This window comes from Rhinopithecus roxellana, chromosome 3 (genome assembly GCF_007565055.1).
Source record: "Rhinopithecus roxellana isolate Shanxi Qingling chromosome 3, ASM756505v1, whole genome shotgun sequence".
Classification (NCBI taxonomy): Eukaryota; Metazoa; Chordata; class Mammalia; order Primates; family Cercopithecidae; genus Rhinopithecus; species Rhinopithecus roxellana.
In genome coordinates, this window is record NC_044551.1 from 37,064,616 (window position 1) to 37,086,071 (window position 21,456).

At 46.6% G+C, this 21,456-nt stretch overlaps 1 protein-coding gene across 4 annotated transcripts in view; it reads right to left on the minus strand.

Moving 5' to 3' along the window:
* GALNT10 (polypeptide N-acetylgalactosaminyltransferase 10) overlaps nucleotides 1–21,456 on the minus strand; it is a 228,865-nt gene that overhangs the window by 32,700 nt on the left and 174,709 nt on the right. For all 4 annotated transcript variants that reach the window (XM_030927279.1, XM_030927280.1, XM_030927278.1 and 1 more), the window contains exons 5-7: nucleotides 11,384–11,569; nucleotides 7,232–7,415; nucleotides 2,272–2,389 (exon numbers count right to left, since the gene is read on the minus strand). In XM_030927279.1, the coding sequence (XP_030783139.1) occupies nucleotides 2,272–2,389; nucleotides 7,232–7,415; nucleotides 11,384–11,569 (488 nt within the window). The remainder of the gene's footprint in view (nucleotides 1–2,271; nucleotides 2,390–7,231; nucleotides 7,416–11,383; nucleotides 11,570–21,456) is intronic.

Sequence of the window (21,456 nt, forward strand, 5' to 3'; positions counted from 1 at the left end):
AAATCCCAGAAAGAGTGAGGCAGAGGTCCATAAAACATGGCAGGTTTTCAGAACAGTCTGGGTATGATTTAAACAACAACAAAAATAGGTCAGAGCATGGGCTTTGGAGTCAAGCAGACCTGCGTTCGGGCCCCAGTTCTGCTTCTTCTGACTGTGTGAGGCCTTGGTCTCAGCTTTGCTTGCCTTCCTGGTGAAATGGGTATAACAATGGTACCACTCTCCTAAGGCTGTTGTGAGGATTAAACAAGTCAGCATTTGTGAAGGGCTTGGCACACTGTCCTGTTAGCTATGATCAGGACTGAAATTCGCTTGTTACATACTGGAGTGGATGCGCCATTGTTTATAGCTGGTGTCTGTTCCGACTGTATGTGCTTGTGTCATCAGAGTTGTTACATATTTTGAATATTACCCTCTTATGTGAATATTAATTTTATTTGGGGGGGCTGGTCTCCTTATGGGAGACAACTTCAGAACTCTGGTGGTTAAAATAGATATAAACTGGCTGGGCACAGTGGCTCACACCTGTAATCCCAGCACTTTGAAAGGCCGAAGTGGGTGGATCACCTGCGGTCAGGGGGTCGACATCAGCCTGGTCAACATGGTGAAACCCCATCTCTATTACAAACACAAAACATTAGCTAGGCGTGGTGGCGGGCACCTGTAGTCCCAGCTACTCAGGATGCTGAGGCAGGAGAATCACTTGAACCCAGGAGGCAGAGGCTGCAGTGAGCCGAGATTGCACCACTGCACTCCAGCCTGGGCAGCAGATTGAAACTCCATCTCAAAAAAAAAAGAAAAGAAAAAGATATAAACTGCTTTTCAAACCTAAATAACATCAGTAGAATTCTAGGTTTTGGTTTTTTTTTTTTTTTTGGCTAATCAAGAATTTATGTTCTCCAGTTCTGAACTACCCAACCACTGTTGCAGATAGTAATATTAATGTATCAATAATAATCTTTAGGATAATTTATTAAGACGCACCTAATAAACATGGTCTCACTTAATCCTCTCAACAACTCTGTGAGGATTAACATTTCATTAAACCCATTTTATGGAAGTAGAAACCGAGGCTCAGTGAGGTGAGGATTCCTTGCCCAAGATCACACAGCTGGCAGGACATGGCAGAGCTAGGATCTGATCTTGGCACTCTACTGCCAATACCAAAGCCTTAATTCACTGTGCCTGACAATGGTCCTTTGCATTGAAAGTTGAGGCCTGACTCAGGGGGCATCAGAGTTGTGTATTCACAGAGGTCAGATCAGTAATGGTGTTATCTGTCCCTCGTGGGTTGGGGATATGCCTTAGCCAGGGGTCTAAGCTGTTAGAAGCTGACTCTGACAGGCCACAAGGGCATGGAACAAGCTAACCCTCCCCTCGGAAGGTCCAAGCCTTCACTTGAGAACAAGACAGACTCCCACAAATAAAGTGGAGAATGTAGCCTTGGAAGTTTGGGTGCTTAACTAGTTATTAGTTAACTAGTAACTCCTTTACCACTACTGTCAGAAAGCTTCTAGAGCCCATAGGCTGGTCAAGTAGGTTACAGTAACTATTTACTCACTGAAACTTTAACAATTTCTACCAATTATTAATTGCTGGTCATGTTCCCAGGTTGTGTGCTAAGCACTTTCTAGACATGCTCGCACTTAATCTTCACGATAGCTCTGTAAGCTAGGTAGTTATCATGATTCCCTTACTTCAGATGAGGAAAGAAAGCTCAGGCGGGTCATCTAACTTGCTCAAAGTCAGATAGCTACTGATGATGGAGTTGGGATCTGAATCTAGGCCTGTGACTTTACAACTGGAGCTTATGCTCACTGGTCTTTGTCAAACTCCCAGAGCAACAGGTACAAAAGGGAAAACTTGAGGGGGTGACCAAGAGCACTCCTCTAGGCCTACGTATCCTGTTTGGCCTTCCTAGCTTCTCTGGCCCACTGCTTATTTGCTGGACATCTCAATCTCAGACCCGCCATCTTGAGTAGAAACAAGACCTTATTCCAACATCTTAAGAAGACACAAGGCAAATGCCCGTCAGAGCTGTGGTGAAGACCAGCCTTTGGCAGCTGGAGGGTACTCCCCTTCCCACCCACACCTCCCCCTCCACCACAACAAAGAGTGGCCCATGAGCCCCTGTCTTCTTCACCTGATGGGCTGAAGGGCTATAGAACCCTGAGGTCTCCAGTCTTTCCAAGCTCAGGCAGAAGCTGAGGCACCTACTGGGACAGGCACTCAGGAGGCTGTGCCAAGAAGGGGGCGTCCGGAGGGCTGGCTCACCTTGAAGGAGATTTCATACTGCTCCCCTCCCCAGATCTCCAAGCCTGGGTCATACCCGCCCAGCTCCCAGAACCACTTCCGATCCACAGCAAACAGTCCACCGGCCATCACGGGAGACCTGTCAGAGAAGAAGAACATGGCGTGAAGGTGCAGATGTCCTGGCTGCGTGCTCTCTGATAACGCCGTTCCCCCAGTGATGGTGTTCCATGATGCTCCCTGAACACAGCTCAAGTGTCTTCCAGGGAATCCAAGGCCCTTCCAGGCATTCCCCTTTCTTGCCTACAACTTCCTTTCATAAGAGCTACATTTTAACCAAATGGGACCCGAAGTTCCTTTACACAATTAACACCTAAGAGTACTTGTGAAATGAAATCACAGTACTTTGTCCACATGGGACCTGTAGTTGTATCATAAATATGTACATGTTAGTCCTCTCACTAAATGGTCCAAGTTGGTCTCTCCAAGAGTGTCTGTTATAGAATCTCTTAGAGAGATGAAAAAATATACAGCTTGCTGGGCCCCACCTCAGACCTGCTGAAACAATCCCCGCGGGAGGGAGCCTAGGACTCTTTTTGAACATGCTCCTTTGACAATTGTTACTCAGCAGGCCTGGCATGGACATTTATTCTGCTGCGGTGTTTACAGAAGAAGCCACCGTTTCTGCCTTTTCAGTTAAACTGGGAGATAAGATTAACTCCATTCATTCATTCTCTCATGAGTTTGTTCATCCCATGCCAGTTGTGAGGGAGGTGCTGGAAGAATCTCGAGGTCAATCAGTCCTTCAGGGGATAGTGGTGTAGTGGGGCAGCCCCCTCAAGACAGAGGGTGCATAAGGGACTCTGGGAGGTACACATAGAACATTATAGGAATCTGAAAGGAGTGTGTCTGTTTCCAGCTTTTGGGGTAAGGAGGATGGCTGGGGCAAGGGTCAAGGAATGAGGCTCAGGGGAGATGGCATTTAAGTGGTTTGGACAAGGGGAAATTTGGGGGAGGGAAAGGCACTGAGGGGAGGATAAAACGACGTCAGCAAGGACACAGAGACGACAAATCGTGCAGTACCCACGGGAACAGGAAGTCCGCCTGGCACCGTGCTAAGTGAGGAAACGTCATGCTGCTGACTGCCGGCGTCCCCCAGGGTATCTCACACAAGACTGGCACCTGGTAGGGGCCAACCAGCGTTTGCTGTGTGCAAATCTATCACAGTGGCTATATCCTTGTCTGGCTCCACTGGAAAACTCCAAACCCTCAAATCCAAATATTCCAGCAGGCCTCATTATCATCACCATTTTACACATGTACAACTGGAGTGCAGACAGGGAACTTGCTCAAGGCCCCATGGCTACAAAGCAGCACTGCTGGGATGTGAATCTCTAACCTAAGCCACAGTTCACACCCCTCGCCACCACAATATACTGCCTCCAGGCAGGCAGGAACACTGGAGGAGCAGGTGATGCATGCAAAGAACAGGGCATGAGAATTGGGAACCCTCACTCTCATTTCTGCTTTCCTTAACCTGCTGTGTGACCTGAGATGCAGTGTTTAACCGTTAACCCTGTGCTGCCCAGGAAGGAGGCCACTGGCCACAGGTGATGACTCCGTACTTAAAATGTGACTGGTGTGAACTGACATGTGCTGTGAGCGTAAGATACACACCAGATTTCTAAAACTTAGGATGAAAAGAGTATGAAAGAACTCAATAATTTTAAAGCGTTGGTTACACGTTAAAATGATAATATTTGAGATATACTGGTTTAAATAAGATATATTATTAAGATGAATTTTGCCTGTTTCTCTTTACCTTAAAAAAATAGTATCACATATGCGGCTTGTATTATATTGGACAGTGCTGACTTAACCTCTTTGAGCCCTATTCCCCATCTAAACAATGGAGTGATAGCTATACTTCCTATCCCACACTGCTAGTGATATGGTTGGCTGCGTCCCCACCCAAATCTCATCTTGAATTGTAGTTACCATAATCCCCAGGTGTCATGGGAGGTACCTGGTGGGAGGTAATTGAATCACGGGGGCAGTTACCCTCATGCTGCTGTTCTCATGATAGTGAGTGAGTTCTCATGAGATCTGATGGTTTTATAAGGGGCTTTTTCCTCTTTGCTCAGCACTTCTCTCTCCTGCTGCCTTGTGAAGATGTGTTTGCTTTCCCCTCTGCCATGACTGTAAGTTTCTTGAGGCCTCCCCAGCCATGTGGAACTGCAAGTCAGTTGAACTTCTTTTCTTTATAAATTACCCAGTCTCAGGCAGTTCTTTGTAGGAGTGTGAGAATGGATTAACACAGCTAGACTAGTTCTAAAAGTACCCAGTACTATAAAGAAATAAGGTATTGACTCCCCTTTGTCTTCTGGAGATTGGGGGGGTCCTGTTTTTTTTTTTGGCTGGAGCCACAAAGTCCCTGGAAAGGCTGACAGTGTTTCTGACTTGGTGCTTCATGGGAGACTGAAATCGAGGCTTTGCATATGAAAATCAGCCTGGGTCAAAGCAGGGGCAGGGGCCGAGGAGCTACGCGGAATAGGCAGGATATCAGCCGTAAGGCATTTGGGATGCTTGAGGCTTTGCCTCCAGAGAGAGGCTTCTCTGCCCAGCCTGTTCTGGTTTCTGCTGTGTTTGGCAATACTAGTAACAATTCTGAGGGTCCAGTGTGTGCTACTCATTTTACTGACACCATCTCTAGCTCTCACAAAGCTCTATTATTAGTCTCCTTCTCGGATGGAGATATTGGAAAATCAAAAATGTTAAATAATTTGCTCATAGTGAGTGGATAAGCTATGACAACTGTCCTTAAGTGCCTTTCAATGAGTCTGCTTATTGCAAAGGTTCAAACAATAAAGGAGGTTCCAATTACCCCCTTGGTTGCCCTGAAAAGTCCATTTTCTGGAGCAATCTATTCTACCTCAGCTTCCGCAGTCATGTCAACTCAGACAAGTTTTGTTTCCTCTCTGAACCACAAGGCCTCCATCAGTCAAATGAGGGTAATTCTACCAACACCTGAGGATCCTACATTATTGTGAGGATCATGCACAATAATGTCAGTAGAAATTGCTTTGCCAACACAGGCCAGATGTTAGTTACTCCTGGTGTTGGTATTATTCTACAAGGACTTAGGTCAACTGAGGATTGATTCTGAGGTATACGGAAGGTGGAGCAGACTGCATAATGTGATCGTGGCTAAATCATATCTTTGGGCCAGGAAGGGATCTAATAGTAGTGATCCACTGTGTTTAAGATAAAAGAGGCCAAGAGAAGACCACAAATGTTTGACCTGCTGCTGGAGACGTGGAATCCACTCTTGCTCTCCACTCTTGGCTCAGGCTGGTCCATTGTCCTGGCCACCTTTCATTTCCTCAAAGAAGCCCAGCTCTTCCTATCTCTGAGCCTGCTCTGAGGCCCATAGTGTTAGGGGTTCCTCTCAGGAGCCCTGGGTATGTATGTACCATGCCCACGAAGATGGCTGAGCTTCCAACAGCCCTGCTTCTCAGGCGGGGAGGGTAAGGCACAGAGAAGTATGGTTCACTGGGGAACAAACTGTGGTGAGAAGTGTGACTCCCCATTTATGGCAGTGTCTGAATCTCCAGAACCTGTGAATATGTTACCTTTTATGGCGAAAGAGACTTCACAGATGTGATTAAGGTTAAGTACCTTGAGGTGGGGAGGTTATCTTGGCAAACCTGATGGAATCACATATCATTAATGTAATCACAGGGCTTGTAAGTGAAAGAAGGAGGAAGGAAAGTCAGAGTCAGAAGGAGATGTGATGAAGGAAGCAGAGGTGTGAAGGAAAGTGGGGAGAAGGAAACAGAGATCTGAAGATGCTATACTTCTGGCTTTAAAGTTGGAGGCAGGGGCTATGAGCCAAGGAATGTAAGCATCCTCTAGAAGCCAGGAAAGGTAGAGAAATGGAATCTTCCCAAAGCATCCAGAGGGAATGCAGCCCTGCCGACGCTATGATTTTAGCCCAGTAAGACTCATTTCAGGCTTCTGACCTTCAGAGTTTTAATCATAAATTTGTGTTGTTTTAAGCTTCTAAGTTTATAGTAATTTATCACAGCAACCATAGGAAACTAATATAGCAGGAGAGCTTGGGCTTTGGCTTTGTATCCAGAGATCTTTTCCACAACTGTTGCAGGAGAGCTGGAACAGCTCACAGGACAGCTGCAGGGATGGTGAGCCTACTATTGGGGAGAAGCCCTTTCCAGAGCTTGGAGCACCAGAGAGGGGCTGGCTCTATTTCTGTCTTAGCCACTCACAGAGCTCCTCCTTCTGGAGCCTTAGTTCCTCATCTGCAAGGGGTTGACTTCTTCATTGGTAGGTTCCTTCCAGCCTTCACATTCTAGGATGCTATGAGTCCAGCCCATCACCCTCCCCCAGTCCGCAAACTTCTGCTGTGGGACAAACTGTTATTTTCCTAACACTTCCAAGTGGGTATAGCAGTATGATGGGAAAATTGGCCCCAGAAGCAGGCAGACAGACCTGCATTTGTATCTAGTGACCTGGGCAAATTACTTAGGCTCTTGGAGCATTGGTGTCCCCATTTGGAAAACATGGATAATAATTTTCACCATATATAGTTGTAGGGGGTTGAATTGGATCAGAGTGTAATGTGCTTAGTACTGGGCTGGGCACCTGGTGACGATGATGGTTATAATTGCATGCCAGGCTTGAGGAAGAGAGCATGAGAGACCACTCACCCCTGCTGGCAATGCTGGCAAACTGTGCAGAAGTGGGCAAAGTGGAGACCAGCCTGGTGGGCCATGAGCTGAGGTTGTTACAAGCTGGGAGGGATGATGCTTCTGGCTGGGGATATCTGACACTTGGTACTAAGTGGGGCTGGGAAGCTGGACCCTCTGCATTGGGCTTTTAAGGGAGATGGTGACCCTGAGTTGTGTGCGTGCTGGGAGCGGTCATTGGGTAGCCACTGGGAGCAGCCAGGGTTGTTCATACTTACTCAAATGGGTCGCTGGGGTCAGCTTTCTGCAGTTCTGGAGGGATTGGGATCCGCTTGTAGTACATCTCCCAGTCAAAGGCTCCCCGCATGGCATCCCCTGCCTGTGTCTCGTACCGAAAGTCATCATGATCAATCACGTCAATCATTGGGCACACAATGGTCTTGCGGTTCCGAGCAATGCGGTCTGAAGAAACCAAGAGATGCCTATCAGATGAAGCAGGATGGGGGAGCAGCTAAGTGCACCATCCTGTTCTGCAGCTTACTTGTATTTTTAACATCTCTGAACCCTCAGTTTGACAATCCATGCAGGGGATGGGAGAGTGCAAGCTTTAAGCAAGAGGGACCAGGGTTCTCATCTCAGTCCTTTTACTATCAATAGGGCCCTGAGTCAGCTGCACAAATAATATCTCTAAACCCCAGTGTTCTCCTCTGTGCAATGGGTTAAGAAGAGGCTCTGCCTCATAGATTACGAGGACTGAACACAGTATGTTTGAAAATGCTTAGCATGCATGCCTTATTAGCCTAATGATCAGTACCACTATGGAAAAAGATAGGTTTCCTTCTGGGAAGGCCCTGTTCTAGTCCTGCGAGGCTCCGCATTCCAAGTCCTGAGCTTGACTTACGGCCCAAAGCAGTAGGCACCCCAGCACTTTCCTTCATAGCAGACTATGTGCCCCCAACAGCTCACTGACACCCTACGCTGTAATCAGTGAGCAAATGGCCCTCCTTGCAAGAATTCAGCCCAACTTTTTCAATCATTGGAATTATGGATGGGGGAATGAACTGCCCCAGAAAGTTTGAGTCCTCAAGACTGGAGGTATGTAAGCAGGGCCTGGTGGACCATCACCCTGCAGGGATGCCAGAGGCTGGGTGATTCCAAAGGCAAATGGAGGTCTTGACCTAGATGGCTTCATGGTCCCTGGGAGAAGCTGATTCTAGAAAATCGAGTCTCTGTCCAACCTACCAACATAATTCCAGCTTTGGTTTGCTTTGCCCTTCTTCTTTGTGCCAAGAAACCCTGACCACAGCTAGGGGGTAACAGTGAGCTACCGGGTCCCCAATCTGCTGTAGGGGACAAGTGGGCTGTGCTCAGTGCCTGGCTGCTTTGGACCAGAAGTCAAATTCGAGGCTTGGAAATGGGAGCCTGGTAGGGCCAGGGCAGTCAGCAGCTGCCTGGGGCCCAAGCTTCCTTCATCAAGTGATAGCACATTTTTCTTCCAGGGGAGAAAACAGCATTTTTGCTTTTTTCTAAACTGCAAGGCATGATCCATAGGTGGGGTCATGAAATTGATTGTGCGTGCGTTTGCAATGAACCAAAAAACAATACTAAATATCAGGCTGCATTTCAGGTGACAAGGGATACTGTGACAGGTGTTCAGGAACATGTTTCTGTCATACTGCATGAGTGTGTATATCTGTGTACTGGATTGAGATGCCCAAGGTATTTCTTACTGGGGCACATGGTTTAAAGGGTTTGAGAAATACTGTTTTTGGCAGTGTACCCCCACATGTGGATCACGGGCCATCAGTGCCAGACGCACCTGGGGGTGTGTTTAAAAAACTCATGTGCCCGCCCCCGACCCAGGCCCATTGAATCAGAATCTCTGGAGGTTGACTTGGATTTGCCTTGTGGACAGATTCCCCAGGGATTCTTAATGAAGCTTAAGAATCTCCTCCAGGGAAAGATCTAGAGTAGGGCCTCCCATCTAATCGTTCATGGCCGTTCAGCGGACTTCAAGTCCAAGAAGGGCTGGGGCTGAGGACACAGTGACCTGCTGGCTGCTGGCTGATTGTGGGAGGCATGAGGTCAAGGTAGCTTCGGAAGGCAGTGTTCTAAGGCACTGTGCCCACCTGGGGACAGAATGCCCAGGCTCAAATCCTGGTTTTCTCACCTCTTAGCAGTATAACCTTGGATAAGACTATCTGATGTCTTGGAGCCTCTGTTTCCTTGCTGACAAAGGGGAGGAAGACAGCACCTATCTCATGGGGCCTCTGTGAGGTCCAAGTGGGATGACGGAACCACAGCGCTCAGTGCAGCCTCTGGCACATAGTCAGCACTCAGCAACACTCTCTGTGACCAGGATTACTGAGGGCAGCTCAGAAGCGGGAGAGGAAGGCTGAGCATCTCCCTCACTCTGTGCCTCTCGGTTTTCTCGTTTGCAAAAAGTGGATAATAATGCCTGGTCTGCCTGCCTTACCAGGCAGTGGTCAAATTCAAATGTCAATGTGGCTGAGAAAGTGAAGGGGTTCTGAGAGCCACGATGATGATGATGATGATGATGATGATGATGATGATGATGATGAAGGAAATGATGAGCAACAGTGGCTTTCCATAGGGGGAATGAATCCTTCTCAGGCTCAAAAACGTGTGTTCTCCAAAGGAGGCAGAGTGAGCTGTGAACGGAGGTGTTAATGGTTTCACAGACAAAAGCCATGATGCGCTCTGTCAGCTGCTGATATTAGCAGGGACAGACTTTTAAATCTATACCACTGGTTCACATTTCTATTGGAAGAAGCAAAAAACAAAACAACAACAACAAAAAACCAACACGGGGATGTTTCTTCCACGTATGTCTGCAGATTATGAAAATTGCCCTCATACATTTCCATAGAAACAGAGTTAAGGGCTATTTAGACTACAAGCTCAGCTTCGAGCCCCACCACTTCATTCTCTTTATGAGTCACTGAATGACCCTACAAATGAGTTGTTCCTTCAGGACTATAAATTAGGCAATTTATGGTAAGGCTTTTTTCTTTTTCTTTTTTTTCTTTCAGTAATAAGAGGCAAATGCAGAATATCTCTTGGTTTAATTAAATAAACAGTTTATCAGAAATTCTGGGTTATATCCTTTCCCCAGCCCAGTGAGATCCTAGACCCTTGGGGTCGGAAGCACAGAATCGAATGAGAAAGTTTCTTGCTGATCTGTGTTACAGATTTACGGGATTATCTTTCTGTGTGTTTGTGTGGGTTCTGTTTTCTGTCCTCTCCCTTGAATGATGGCATACCCTAACCAGTGCTTCTCAAAGTATGGTCCCTAGACCAGCAGCACTGGCATCACTGGGAGCTGGGTAGCATGCAACTTGTGAGGCTCCACCCCGGGCCTCCTGGATCAGAAATTGTGGATAGGGGCCAGCATCTGTGTTTTCATAGTCTTTTAAGTGATTCTGATGCACGCTCAAGTTTGCCCTAAACTTCAGTCCTCTTTGCTCCCTAAGCTTTCTATAGTGGAGAGCTTACCCATCCTTTCTTAAGGAGTTCATTTTTCTCTCCAGATGACAACTCTTCCCCAGTCTGCCTCCAGCCCTGGCTGTGTCCCTCACCTGACTCCCAGTCTCAACGGGACAGTTCCTCTTCCGTGTCTGCCTGTCACAACCAGCACACTGCCCTCGTCAAAACTGAACTCAAGATTCAGGCCTGATTCAGGCATGTTTCACCCAGCCTCCAGTCTTCCCATCTCCTTTCTGTCTGTAGGCTGTGGTGGTGGGCTCCTGGATCATGCTGCCCTCTCTACAGCCCTTCCCTGATATCTGCCAGGAACTCTTGTCTAAGAGGAAGTGAATACCGGGAGGCAATGTACAACTGCGAAGGAGAATAGACTTTCGAGCCCGACAGATGGTGACTTTGACACTTATGGCCCAAGGGGACAAGAGAGTCATTCAACATCTCAGAACCTTAGTTTACTACATAAGGGGTATACTTATGAACTGCATGGTTTTGTGAGAATTAGAGATAATGCTTATAACTGCCTGGCTCACAGTGGCAGCAGTCTATGGTAACTCTTCTAAGTTGACATGATGATGATCCCCCCAGTTTGGCTATTAACAGCAAACAGCATGGGCTTGCTTTGCAATGAAATGAAATGATCTGAGGAAAGCAGTCATGTTACTAGATGGTGATATGCTGTGTGACTTTGGGTAAGTCAGTTCCCCTCTCTGAGTCTTAACTTCTCTGTGAAATGAAGGGACAGGACTGGTTGGATTTTAACTTTGAGCACTCCTGAGCTTCTGAATCCCTCATGGCACCTGGCATTGTGCTGGGGGCATCTCGAGCAGGCAAGGGAAGTCTCATGGATGGCTCTCTGCTGCAGGAGGGGGCCACTGGCACAGGCTCATTGCAGTTTGCTTCCCTCCAAGTGGGAAGGGCTCCCTTACCGAGCAAGGGGGGAAGCCAGTTGACATTGGCCTCACAGTGTGAATCCAAGAACGTGATGACATCCCCAGTTGCCACTGAGGCCCCCAGCATTCGGGTCCTTATCAGCCCTTCCCGTTTCTTGGTTCGAAGAATTCTCACGCTGGGGAAAAGAGCCATGTAGTCTTCAAGGGGCTTCTTCAGGTGCTCTATGAGACAGAAGAGGACAGACGGGTGAGAACAGTTGCTTAGTAGTCATCCTTATGACTGCTCCCTTACATGCGAACTGCACTTCACAGTCTAGAAACATCTTTCCTGTACACTGCCTCACTAGACCTTTCAGACAGGGCGAAGAAGGGCAGGGCTCATCACCTGTGTACTACAGATGGAGAAATTAAGGCTTAAAGAGGTCCAGAGATGGTGCCACGACCTGGAACCCTTCTGTCCAAGGGTGTGAGCATTTGTGGTTTATGCCTGACTGGGAACCATTTCCCCATCTTCTGGTCACAATATTTTTTATTTTTCTTTGGGACACTGCCCCTTCCCTTCTCAGTCCATTAGACTTTGGTAGGGCTGATTCCATTCCACAGGTCCAACACGTGGTATAGGCCTGACCAGTCAGGGCATTCCATTCCCTTGGCCACAGTGTTTGTCTCAGGAATGGCCATGTGACCTTAGTTGGTCCAAATAATGGGTCCTGAGAATGTTTTGTAGGATTATTGAAAAATGAGGTCCTTTCCTTTTGCTAGTTGGTTGGCCCTAAGTTTGGAGCCACTGGTAACATCTTTGGTGAAATGAGGTGATGAGAGGTGGTAAGCGAATATGCTGAGACTGAAGCCAACCTGTAAAAATAGGAGTCAAGACATGGAGAGAGAGAAAGACATTGTCCTGATGACATTTCAGTTCCCTAGACCCACGTGCCTGAAGCAGACAGACTCCTAGATGCTCTTATTACACAAGACAGCAAATTCCTCTCCTTGCTTATCCTAATGTGGGTTGGATTTCTGCCCCAAGCCTGGATAAATTGTTTTAAATAAATATCAGACAGTCTATTTCTCCTAAAAGTCTCAGCCTCAACATTGGTGTCTCTCGATTTTAATCAGGCTTGGTGTCCTTTATGAAGACTCTAGGACGGCTGCAAAAGAAACCTCCAGCATACGTCATACTTACTGATGAAATGTAGAATGCTTTCCTCCTCTGATCAGGAGAAAAGCTGTATGCTTTCACAACATCTATTCAATATTGTACTAGAATTCCCAGCCAGTGTAATTGGTAAGAAAAAGAAAAGGCATAAGGATTAGACATACAGCCAGTGAATTCCTGGGTTTGCTGTGGAAACATGATGGTCTCCTTCTTCTAGCTGTGTTTTCCCAGTCACTGACAAACATATACTACCATCTAGATTTTTGCCACATTCATCTACTTTACTACAATTTACTTAATTGTTTTAAAAATCAACTAACTTTTACAAATTAAAGTTTTTATTAAATTTATTTTAAAAGGAAACTTTAAACACCATAGATGAAAAATTGGTATCATTTCTAATAAAGAGCTAATAATTAAAAATCTCCAAGAAATAAAAATTTGTTGTAAGGTTTTAGATTTCTACCAGATACTCCTGCCTCTCTACAACTGTGAGCTTAAGGTCTGCCCTCTCTTTGTCAAGCAGGGAGCTATGGAAAACCCACCAAGGCTCCTCATTTCAGGTGATCAGAAGAATGAAAGAGAATTGAAAAGAGAAGGCTTTCCCTCCACATGATCCAGTGTTACTTTTAATGCAAAGTCTCTGAACCACCTGTAATCATTTTAGGTGTGACTTAAAATCACTTTTGGGCCAGGCACTGTGCCTACAATCCCAGCACTTCAGGAGGCTGAGGTGGGGGGATCGCCTGAACCGGGAATATTGAGGCTGCAGGGAGCCATGATCGAGCCACTGCACTCCAGCCTGGATGACAGAGCAAGAACCTGTCTCAATGAATGAATGAATGAATGAATGAAAGAAAAAAATGACTTTTGCGTTGGTACACTTAGTTAAGCACTGCTTCCATCACTGTGATTTTTGTCACCAGGAACTTCATTGAGATGAAGTGTGTTTCATGTTATGTTGTCTGGCATCTTGTAGGCAGGAGAAATTAGAATACAGAGAAAAGATTATCTACATACATACAACCAGAAGCTAGAAGGCTAAAAAATGCTCCAGGTCTCTTCTTGCTTGTGCACAAAGATTAATATGGCTTCCCTCACCCTTTCCCACTTCTCTTTGGAACAGTGACTCTGTAGAAAGCAGAAATCAATTTGCCCTAATTGAGGGACTAAATCTTTCCAAAAGAGACTTTCTTGGGCAACAAGACAAGATAGCAAGAGGCATGATCACACTCCAAATATGCTGCTGTTCGGGCAGGAACACTATGTTTGAAAAAAGAAAAAAATCCATAGTCATTGTCTGTGACCACCGCTTCTTCTTGGCTGGGTTCAACTGATAGGTCATTACAACGAGAATGAGATAATCTCCTGTACCACACACCACTACTCCCATCAGAGGGAGAAATATCACCCTGGCCGGCTCTAATCATTGAGGCCCCCACTTGGGCAGAGCCCTATCGCTAAATCACCCCGAACGCAGATGGCCACAGTCATTACAGAGTGACCAATTAAGGCCTTCTGACAGCTTGTGGTAAAGTCAGAGCAATTATTTAGGGGCAATTATGCTCCTTATTAAACAGTGCATTTACACAAAATCAGGGCCGTTGCCCTATTTTACCACACTATCTTCCTGAATGAGGACATTTCATAAAGTCATACAGTTTTAGAGCTGGGAGGGACTTTAAATGAAGATGATGATGATTATGATGACAATTATAGGGAACAATTACAGAGCCCCTGCTCGCATGCAAAACTCCTTCTTTCACCTACATTACCTCTGATACCCACACCACCACCACAAACTGGGTACTATAGAAGGAGATGCCGAGACTCAGAGTGGAGGACATGAGTCGCTCAAGGAACACAGTTTATAAATGATGATGCCAAGGTCTAAGACTCACCCTGCTTGATTGTAAAAGAGCAGGCTCTTCCTACTGCACCAAACCCCATGTCTGCCTCACTTTAGTTCGTCCCTTCATTCTACCCCGAGAAGAGCAGGGAGAGTCAGAGAAGTTAAATATCTTACCTAGAATCAAACAGTGGGTCCTTGACACAGCAGGATTATAACCCAGTTCAGAGCTTTTTCCAGCCTCAAATTTACCCCAGCTTCATAAGTCCTAAGGCAGGGCTGACAACCTGTGTTCACCAAAGTGCCCACACTGATGGGTTTGGGACACCTAAAGCTCTGTTAAGAAAGATTCTGAGGCTGTATCCTGGCTCAGTATGAAAGTGTCAGGACTGAGAAGAGATGCCTCAGCGTCTGACACAGCATCCCTAATGCCACATACTCATCATCCCTATTCTAGGGGCTGCCCTGATTGTAAACAGCACAGAATTGTTTTTGTCCTTATTACCCCTAATTTAATAATGATTCAGAGCCATCAATAGACACTGAGGCTGATTCTGAAGGTGGGAGCGCCCATCATTGTAAGGCATTACGCAGGTGTTAGACGAGCACTTGTCAGAGAGCTGACAGATGGTTTCTGCGGCACATGCATCTGGTGCCCCACCCATATCCCCTCTCAGCATTTAGTCTCATGCCTGCCTGCCCACCACCTGCCGGCATCTGCCATTCTTCCCCAGTGGCTGCATAGGTCCATGTGTCAGACCTCGGCCAAAAACCCCCCGAGCTCCCTCACCCCTCAGGTGGGATGACACTGAACACATGCTCCACGCTGGCTCCCAGAATTCCCAGGGGACCATGCTTAGCCACCCACAGTGCTGCCTGTCACAGGCACTCTTCCTGGGGGCCCCTCTTTCTGTTCTCACTTACCTACTTTCTTGCTGATATTTCCTGGCATCTCCTCCCAAATAAACTATTTGCACTGTCCCAGGATCTGCTTCAGAAAACCCAAACTCAGATTCCAAGGAGCAGGCATGACGTAGAAGATCTCCAAAGCTGAACGCGTGATCCCATGAAACTCACAGTGATAACTTCAGCACAGCAACATGTAGTTCTTTGGTGCCCACTTTCTCCAAACAATGGCTAACATGTTTTTAGTACTCACTCAAACCACAGCCCCAGAAGCTTTACACCGGTTTAATCCTTTAATATTCACAAAAACTCTATGAAGCTAGTCACTAATTAGTACCCTCATTTTGCTGATGAGGAAACTGAGGGCACAGAGAGGTTAAGTAACTTTTCCAAGCTCCACACGGTAAGTGGTAGGTATTGGATTAAAACCCAGGCAATCTGGCTCCAGAGTGTAGTTTTCTTTGTTAAACTTTAAACATCAAGAATCACTGCAGATATAGTTTTAAAAGTAGAATAGAATGATGAACCTCCCATGTACCCATCCTTTAGCTTTATGTCTCTTGTTTCATCTCTGTCTCTGCCTGTGGGATGATTTGGAAGCGAATGGAGTCTGTACTTGTAACTACCAAGCTGTAAGAGGAGACGAGCCCAGGGGATTAATGGAGAAGGATGTAACAACCTCAACTTGTATAACTCTTGCTCCTCTCCCAAGAACACTCCCAATAAGTTATCTCAGTGTTGGGCAGGTAGTAACTTCTCAGGAAATACTTGATTATCCCACTGGACTCCTCAGAGCCAATGTAAGGAGGATGGGGCAGGCAGGTAACATCACTTCTGATATCACTGGAGAGAAAACTGAGACCTAGGGAAGGGAAAGCCTTGCCCCAACTCTCTCAGCTGGTGAGGTCTGAGTGAGGCCAGAACTCAGGGCTCACGCTTCCCACAGTCCTCTCTCTACATGCTGTCCTGAGTGTGTGCACATGTGTACACACACACACACACACATACACACACTGTGGTGTGTCTGGGGCCTGTGGCTCTCTTGGTTCCTGTCTTAAAGTGGAGCCTCTCCCTCCTGTCTGGTCTGAAGGGTTCTTAGGACTCTGATGATGGTTCTACCGGGTTGATCGTGGCACAAGGAGGAGTTGTTGTGGCTTGAATCATATCCCCCAAAAGACATACTGAAGTCCTAACCCCTGGCGGTTGTGAATGTGGCTTTATTTGGAAACAGGGTCTTTGCAGATGTAGTTATGTTAAGATGAGGTCATACTGGATTAGGGTGGGCACTCATCCAATGGCTGGTGTATTTTTAAGAAAAGAGAAATCCGGACCCAGACACACAGAGAGGATACTGCGTGATGATGGAGGCAGAGACTGGAGTAGTGAGTCTACGAGCCAAGCAATGCCAAGGCTTGCCAGCAATACCAGAAGCTGGGAACAGGCATGAAATCCTCTCGAGGCCTTCAGAGACAGCAGGACACTTTGATTTTGGACGTGTAGGCTCCAGAACTGTGAGAGAATGAAATTCTGTTTTAAGCCACGCAGTTTTTGGTTCTCTGTTACAGCAGCCCTAGGAAACTAAGATAGGAACGGTTAAGATTCTCACGCACTGGCACTGTGACAGTGACAAGGCAGAAATACAGCCTGCTGGTGGCCTCTACTGAGCCTGGTCTGGAGCACCGCACTCCATGGCCTATGCACCGGCCAGGGCTCGCCCCTCTGTAGTCTAGACTGTTTGTAGCCATTCGAGCAGTCTTTAAAAGGAGCAGTACGTTGCATCTTGTTACTCTTCCACTCTCCTGTTTAAATTTAAACCCTTCAACGGCTTCGCCTGGCTCTTGGAAGAAGGGTCATATGGCAAGGCGTGCACAGTCAGTCTCTGTTCCCTCTCCAGCCTCGTCCTGCTCCCTCCCTCAACGATGCTCCCTCCCTTACTATCTTATTTCTGGTTTTCAAAGGCCTCATGATGTCTCCTTCAGCCTCAGGGTCTCTGCCCATGCTGGTCCTTCTGCCTGGATTGGTTGACATCCCAAGGCCTTCACATAATTCCTCCCAGTTAACTCTGTCTCATCCTTCAGATCCCAGTGCAAACTTCAACTCCTTACAAAGCCTTTCTTGATGTACTCAAACCTCAGCAGGTTCCTACGTCAGCCCCTTGCAAAGGCCTGGAACTCATCCTTCAAGGCACTCAGCTCAGATCACCCTGCATATTTGCGGAATTCCTCACTGTCTCTTTCACTCAACCCTAAGCTTATGAGGGCAACTTCTGTGAATGGTCCTCTCACCAGGGTGCCCCTCGTGCCTAGCACCCAAGCCAGAGGTGTCTGTGAACCTTCATCTCATCTGAATTTCACAACCCTTTGAGGGAAGCAGGTCCCAGTTCCACACCTTCACTTCAAGACAAGGTCCAGAAAACACTTCTCATCCAAGGCTACACAGCTAACAAGTTATGTGCTGAAGACAGGATTCAGATATAGTTTCGTTTGTTCAGGAATCTTCACTACTCTGTGTAATCAGATCAATTCCCAAGTGGAATATTTCAGAGTTTCAATCTCTGATGCCACTGAGTCTTGCAGAAACACCACTGAGGAGCACCAAAAGTAAAGGAGCTCTACTGTTCCATGCTCTGGCAGGACGCAGAGCATCGGGAAGAGCACCCCATGGAGTGGCCCAAGAGGGAAGAAGAGGAGGAGCAGCAGAAGGGAAGCAGGGAGGGGCCACCAACCAGATGAGTCAGCAGCATCACCAGAGTCAGTTCTCTGGTCCCTGGGGTGCTGCTAACCATGCAGAGTCCTGAACTGGCTCTGGGACTTGTAGGTGTTCCGGGTCTTGTCAAGTCTTCGTTCTGCTTGGCTTCTGCTCTTAAAGCACCATAGTTCATCTGTTTCCTGGGATAGATTTATTCACTTGTAAATCTTGGTGTATCACAAGGTACCGGCAATCCATTTGGAGAGAGAGGAGAGTACATGTTAGAAGTGGCATCATCCCTTATCCTGTTTTGATACTCTGGTGTTTCCAACCAAAGGAAATGTTAAGATGAGGTGGGCCCTCACCTTTATCATCACTGTCTTGATTTCTGTCAGGTGCTTACCATGGCCTAGGTCCTGTGCTGTCTGTCATTTCATTCTTCTTCTTTTTTTTTTTTTTTGAGATGAGGTCTCGTTCTATCGCCCAGGCTGGAGTGCAGTGGTGCCATTTCAGCTCACTGCAGCAGTGCCATCTTAGCTCACTGCAGCCTCCACTTCCTGGGTTCAAGTGATTTTCCTACCTTAGCCTCCCGAGTAGCTGGGATTACAGACCTGTACCACCATGCCCGGCTAATTTTTGTATTTTTCGTAGAGATGGGGTTTCGACATGTTGGCCAGGGTGGTCTCGAACTTCTGATCTCAAGTGATTCACCCATTTCGGCCTCCCAAATTGCTGGGATTACAGGCATGAGCCACCGTGCCTGGCCTCATTTCATTCTTGTGACAAATCTCCTAGTGACAACTCTCTTGTGACAACTTTCTTAGACCAAGAGAAACTGAGTCTCAGAAAAGTTCTATGTGAATCTGTTTTCAGACAGCTGGTAGGTGACAGCCAGGAATCAGAGCAGGTGTTTCTGATTACAAAGCTGTTATTATTAACCATGCAACTATACCACCTCTCAATGCCTTCAGTCTGTCTATTCTGCCTGGCAAATACCAGTTTCCAACCCTAATCCTCTAGGATGTCCAAGGCTTTCCCTTGCTTGAAAAACTTACAGACAGGTAAATACAAACAGCAGGAAAATTAAAAAGACAGGTTGAGAAGGAAAGCTATGCTTATACCAGGATGGGTTTTGGCAGGTGAAATGCACAAGCATTTAAGCATCATTTACTGTTTGGAAAAGGGAAACAGATCAGCCCTTCAGGAAAGACATACTTTTTCTGGCTCAGAGCCCCAGGAGGAATTTTAGAGAGTGGCAGAGCTGAAAGGAAGCTCAGAGTTCAGCTAGAAGACCTTTGTTTTCCTTTGACATGAGTCTGCTCATAAGACAATTTCAGGCGTAATGGACACTTTCAATGAGCAGCTTGGAAAGCTGGCCATTTCTTTTCTTTCCCTTCCCTTCCTCCTCTTCTTTTTGATAACAGCTTTACTGAGATATAATTCACATATTATGCAATTCACCCATTTAAAGCATACAATTCAATATCAACCAGCCATTTCTTGCCCCACTGAAAGCAGAGAGCCAACTGAACCTCAGCGAGAGCATCTCTGCTGAGGAGAATTCAGTCCAGTTTAATCAGGAAAGCATTTACTGAGCTCCTGCTGTGCCAGGAGCTATGCTGGGTACATTCCTTTCTGGTGATCTCACACAGTGGTTTTCAAAGTGTGGTTCCAGACCAGATGCATCAGCATTGTTTGGGAATTTAGTAGAAATGCCCATTCTTAGGCCGCACCTTAAACCTACAGAAGCAGATGGGTGGGGCCCACTGAGCCGGATTTTAACAAGCCCTCCCCGTGATTCTTAGGCATGCTAAAGGTTTGAGGATCACTGGTGTGACATAATGCCGAAGGTGAGTTCAGAAAAACCAACCTAGGCCATCTTGATCATATTAGGAACTCTAAGTGATCAAAATCAGAATCCCATGTTTCCTGCTAGAACAATGGAAAAACTGAAGTTCTTTTTTTTTTTTTTTTTTGAGATGGAGTCTCTCTCTGTCGCCCAGGCTGGAGTGCAGTGGCGCGATCTCGGCTCACTGCAAAGCTCTGCCTCCTGGGTTCACACCATTCTCCCGCCTCAGCCTCCCGAGTAGCTGGGACTACAGGCGCCCGCCATCACGCCCGGCTAGTTTTGTTTTTGTATTTTTAGTACAGATGGGGTTTCACCGTGTTAGCCAGGATCTCCTGATCTCGTGATCTGCCCGCCTCAGCCTCCCAAAGTGCTGGGATTACAGGTGTGAGCCACCGCACCCGGCCAAACCTGACGTTCTTTAAGGAATACAAGAGTATTTTGCCCCCTAACCCAGCAAACCTGTGAGTGGGAGGGTGCTGGCTTGGGTGCCCTCACATCCCTCCTCCTGTCTCTGAGCACAGCCCTCAGATTCACACTGGTCCCCACCTAGCCTGGCTGCTTTGTTTCCATCCTCTCACCTTCAAGTGAGAAAAGGTCTGACAAATGAACACATCTCCCAATAGCGCTCACAGCAAAGGTTGTCAAACCTCAGCCCTAAGAACCCCCAAGGAAGCTGGTTTCCACACAGATGCTGAGGCAGTCTCACAGATTCTGATTCTATATTTCTGGGAACAGTGGCTTTCAAACCTTTGACTGTGACTCATAGAAAGAAATACATTTTACATCATGACCTGAAACAAAAACATACAAAAGTATACACACACATATAACTGAAATACAAGGTGTGATTCACTGGGATACATTTATTTTTTCTATTCTATCCTCTTGTATTATATTTTTATTAAAATCCTAGACATGATGACCCTGTAAACTGATTTTATGACCTTCCAATGGGTCTACTCCTACCATCTGAAAAACCCTGGCCTAGGGCACAGCCTGGAACCTATAATGTTAAAAGGTGGCCCACCTGATCCTGAGACAGGTGATCCTCCGCCACGGCCCCTGACCAAGGCTAGTGCTCTGCACGACATACCATGGTTACTATTGCTATTGTTATTGGCCTTCTGAGAATGGACAAAAGTGCACCCAGGGTTTTATACACAGGACTATCATTGCATTGCTTACCTTAATAGATCATTCCAGAATTATTTTCTGTTGACTTGAGATCTCTGAAGTACCAATAGGTGGAGGAAGCGGTTATTCCCAAATAGCCAATTTCCTTCTCCCAAAGACTCCAGAGGGCCTATTTTAGGTGTCTTTCCTACCACCATAAGAGCTGCCAGGAAAAGGTGTGTATTGGAGCTTTTGGTATCTACGGGCCTATTGTCTCAGCAGCTGGAAAACATCAAGGACACAGCACATCCGAGGGAATTGGACCTAACCCCCTTAGTCAAAGACCAGCATAGCTCCAACATCTGGCTGACTCACTCACCCTCTAATTCAGGGGTTTTCTTTTCTTTTCTTTTTAAAAATTTTTATTTTTACCTTGTAGCTCTAGCTTAAAGGAAAATTCAGGGGTTTTCAACCCTCTCCAACTCAATGCCCCTTTATGAAACAGCTGTTTTGTATGGCACCCTTTAATATTTTAAAATAAAATTAAC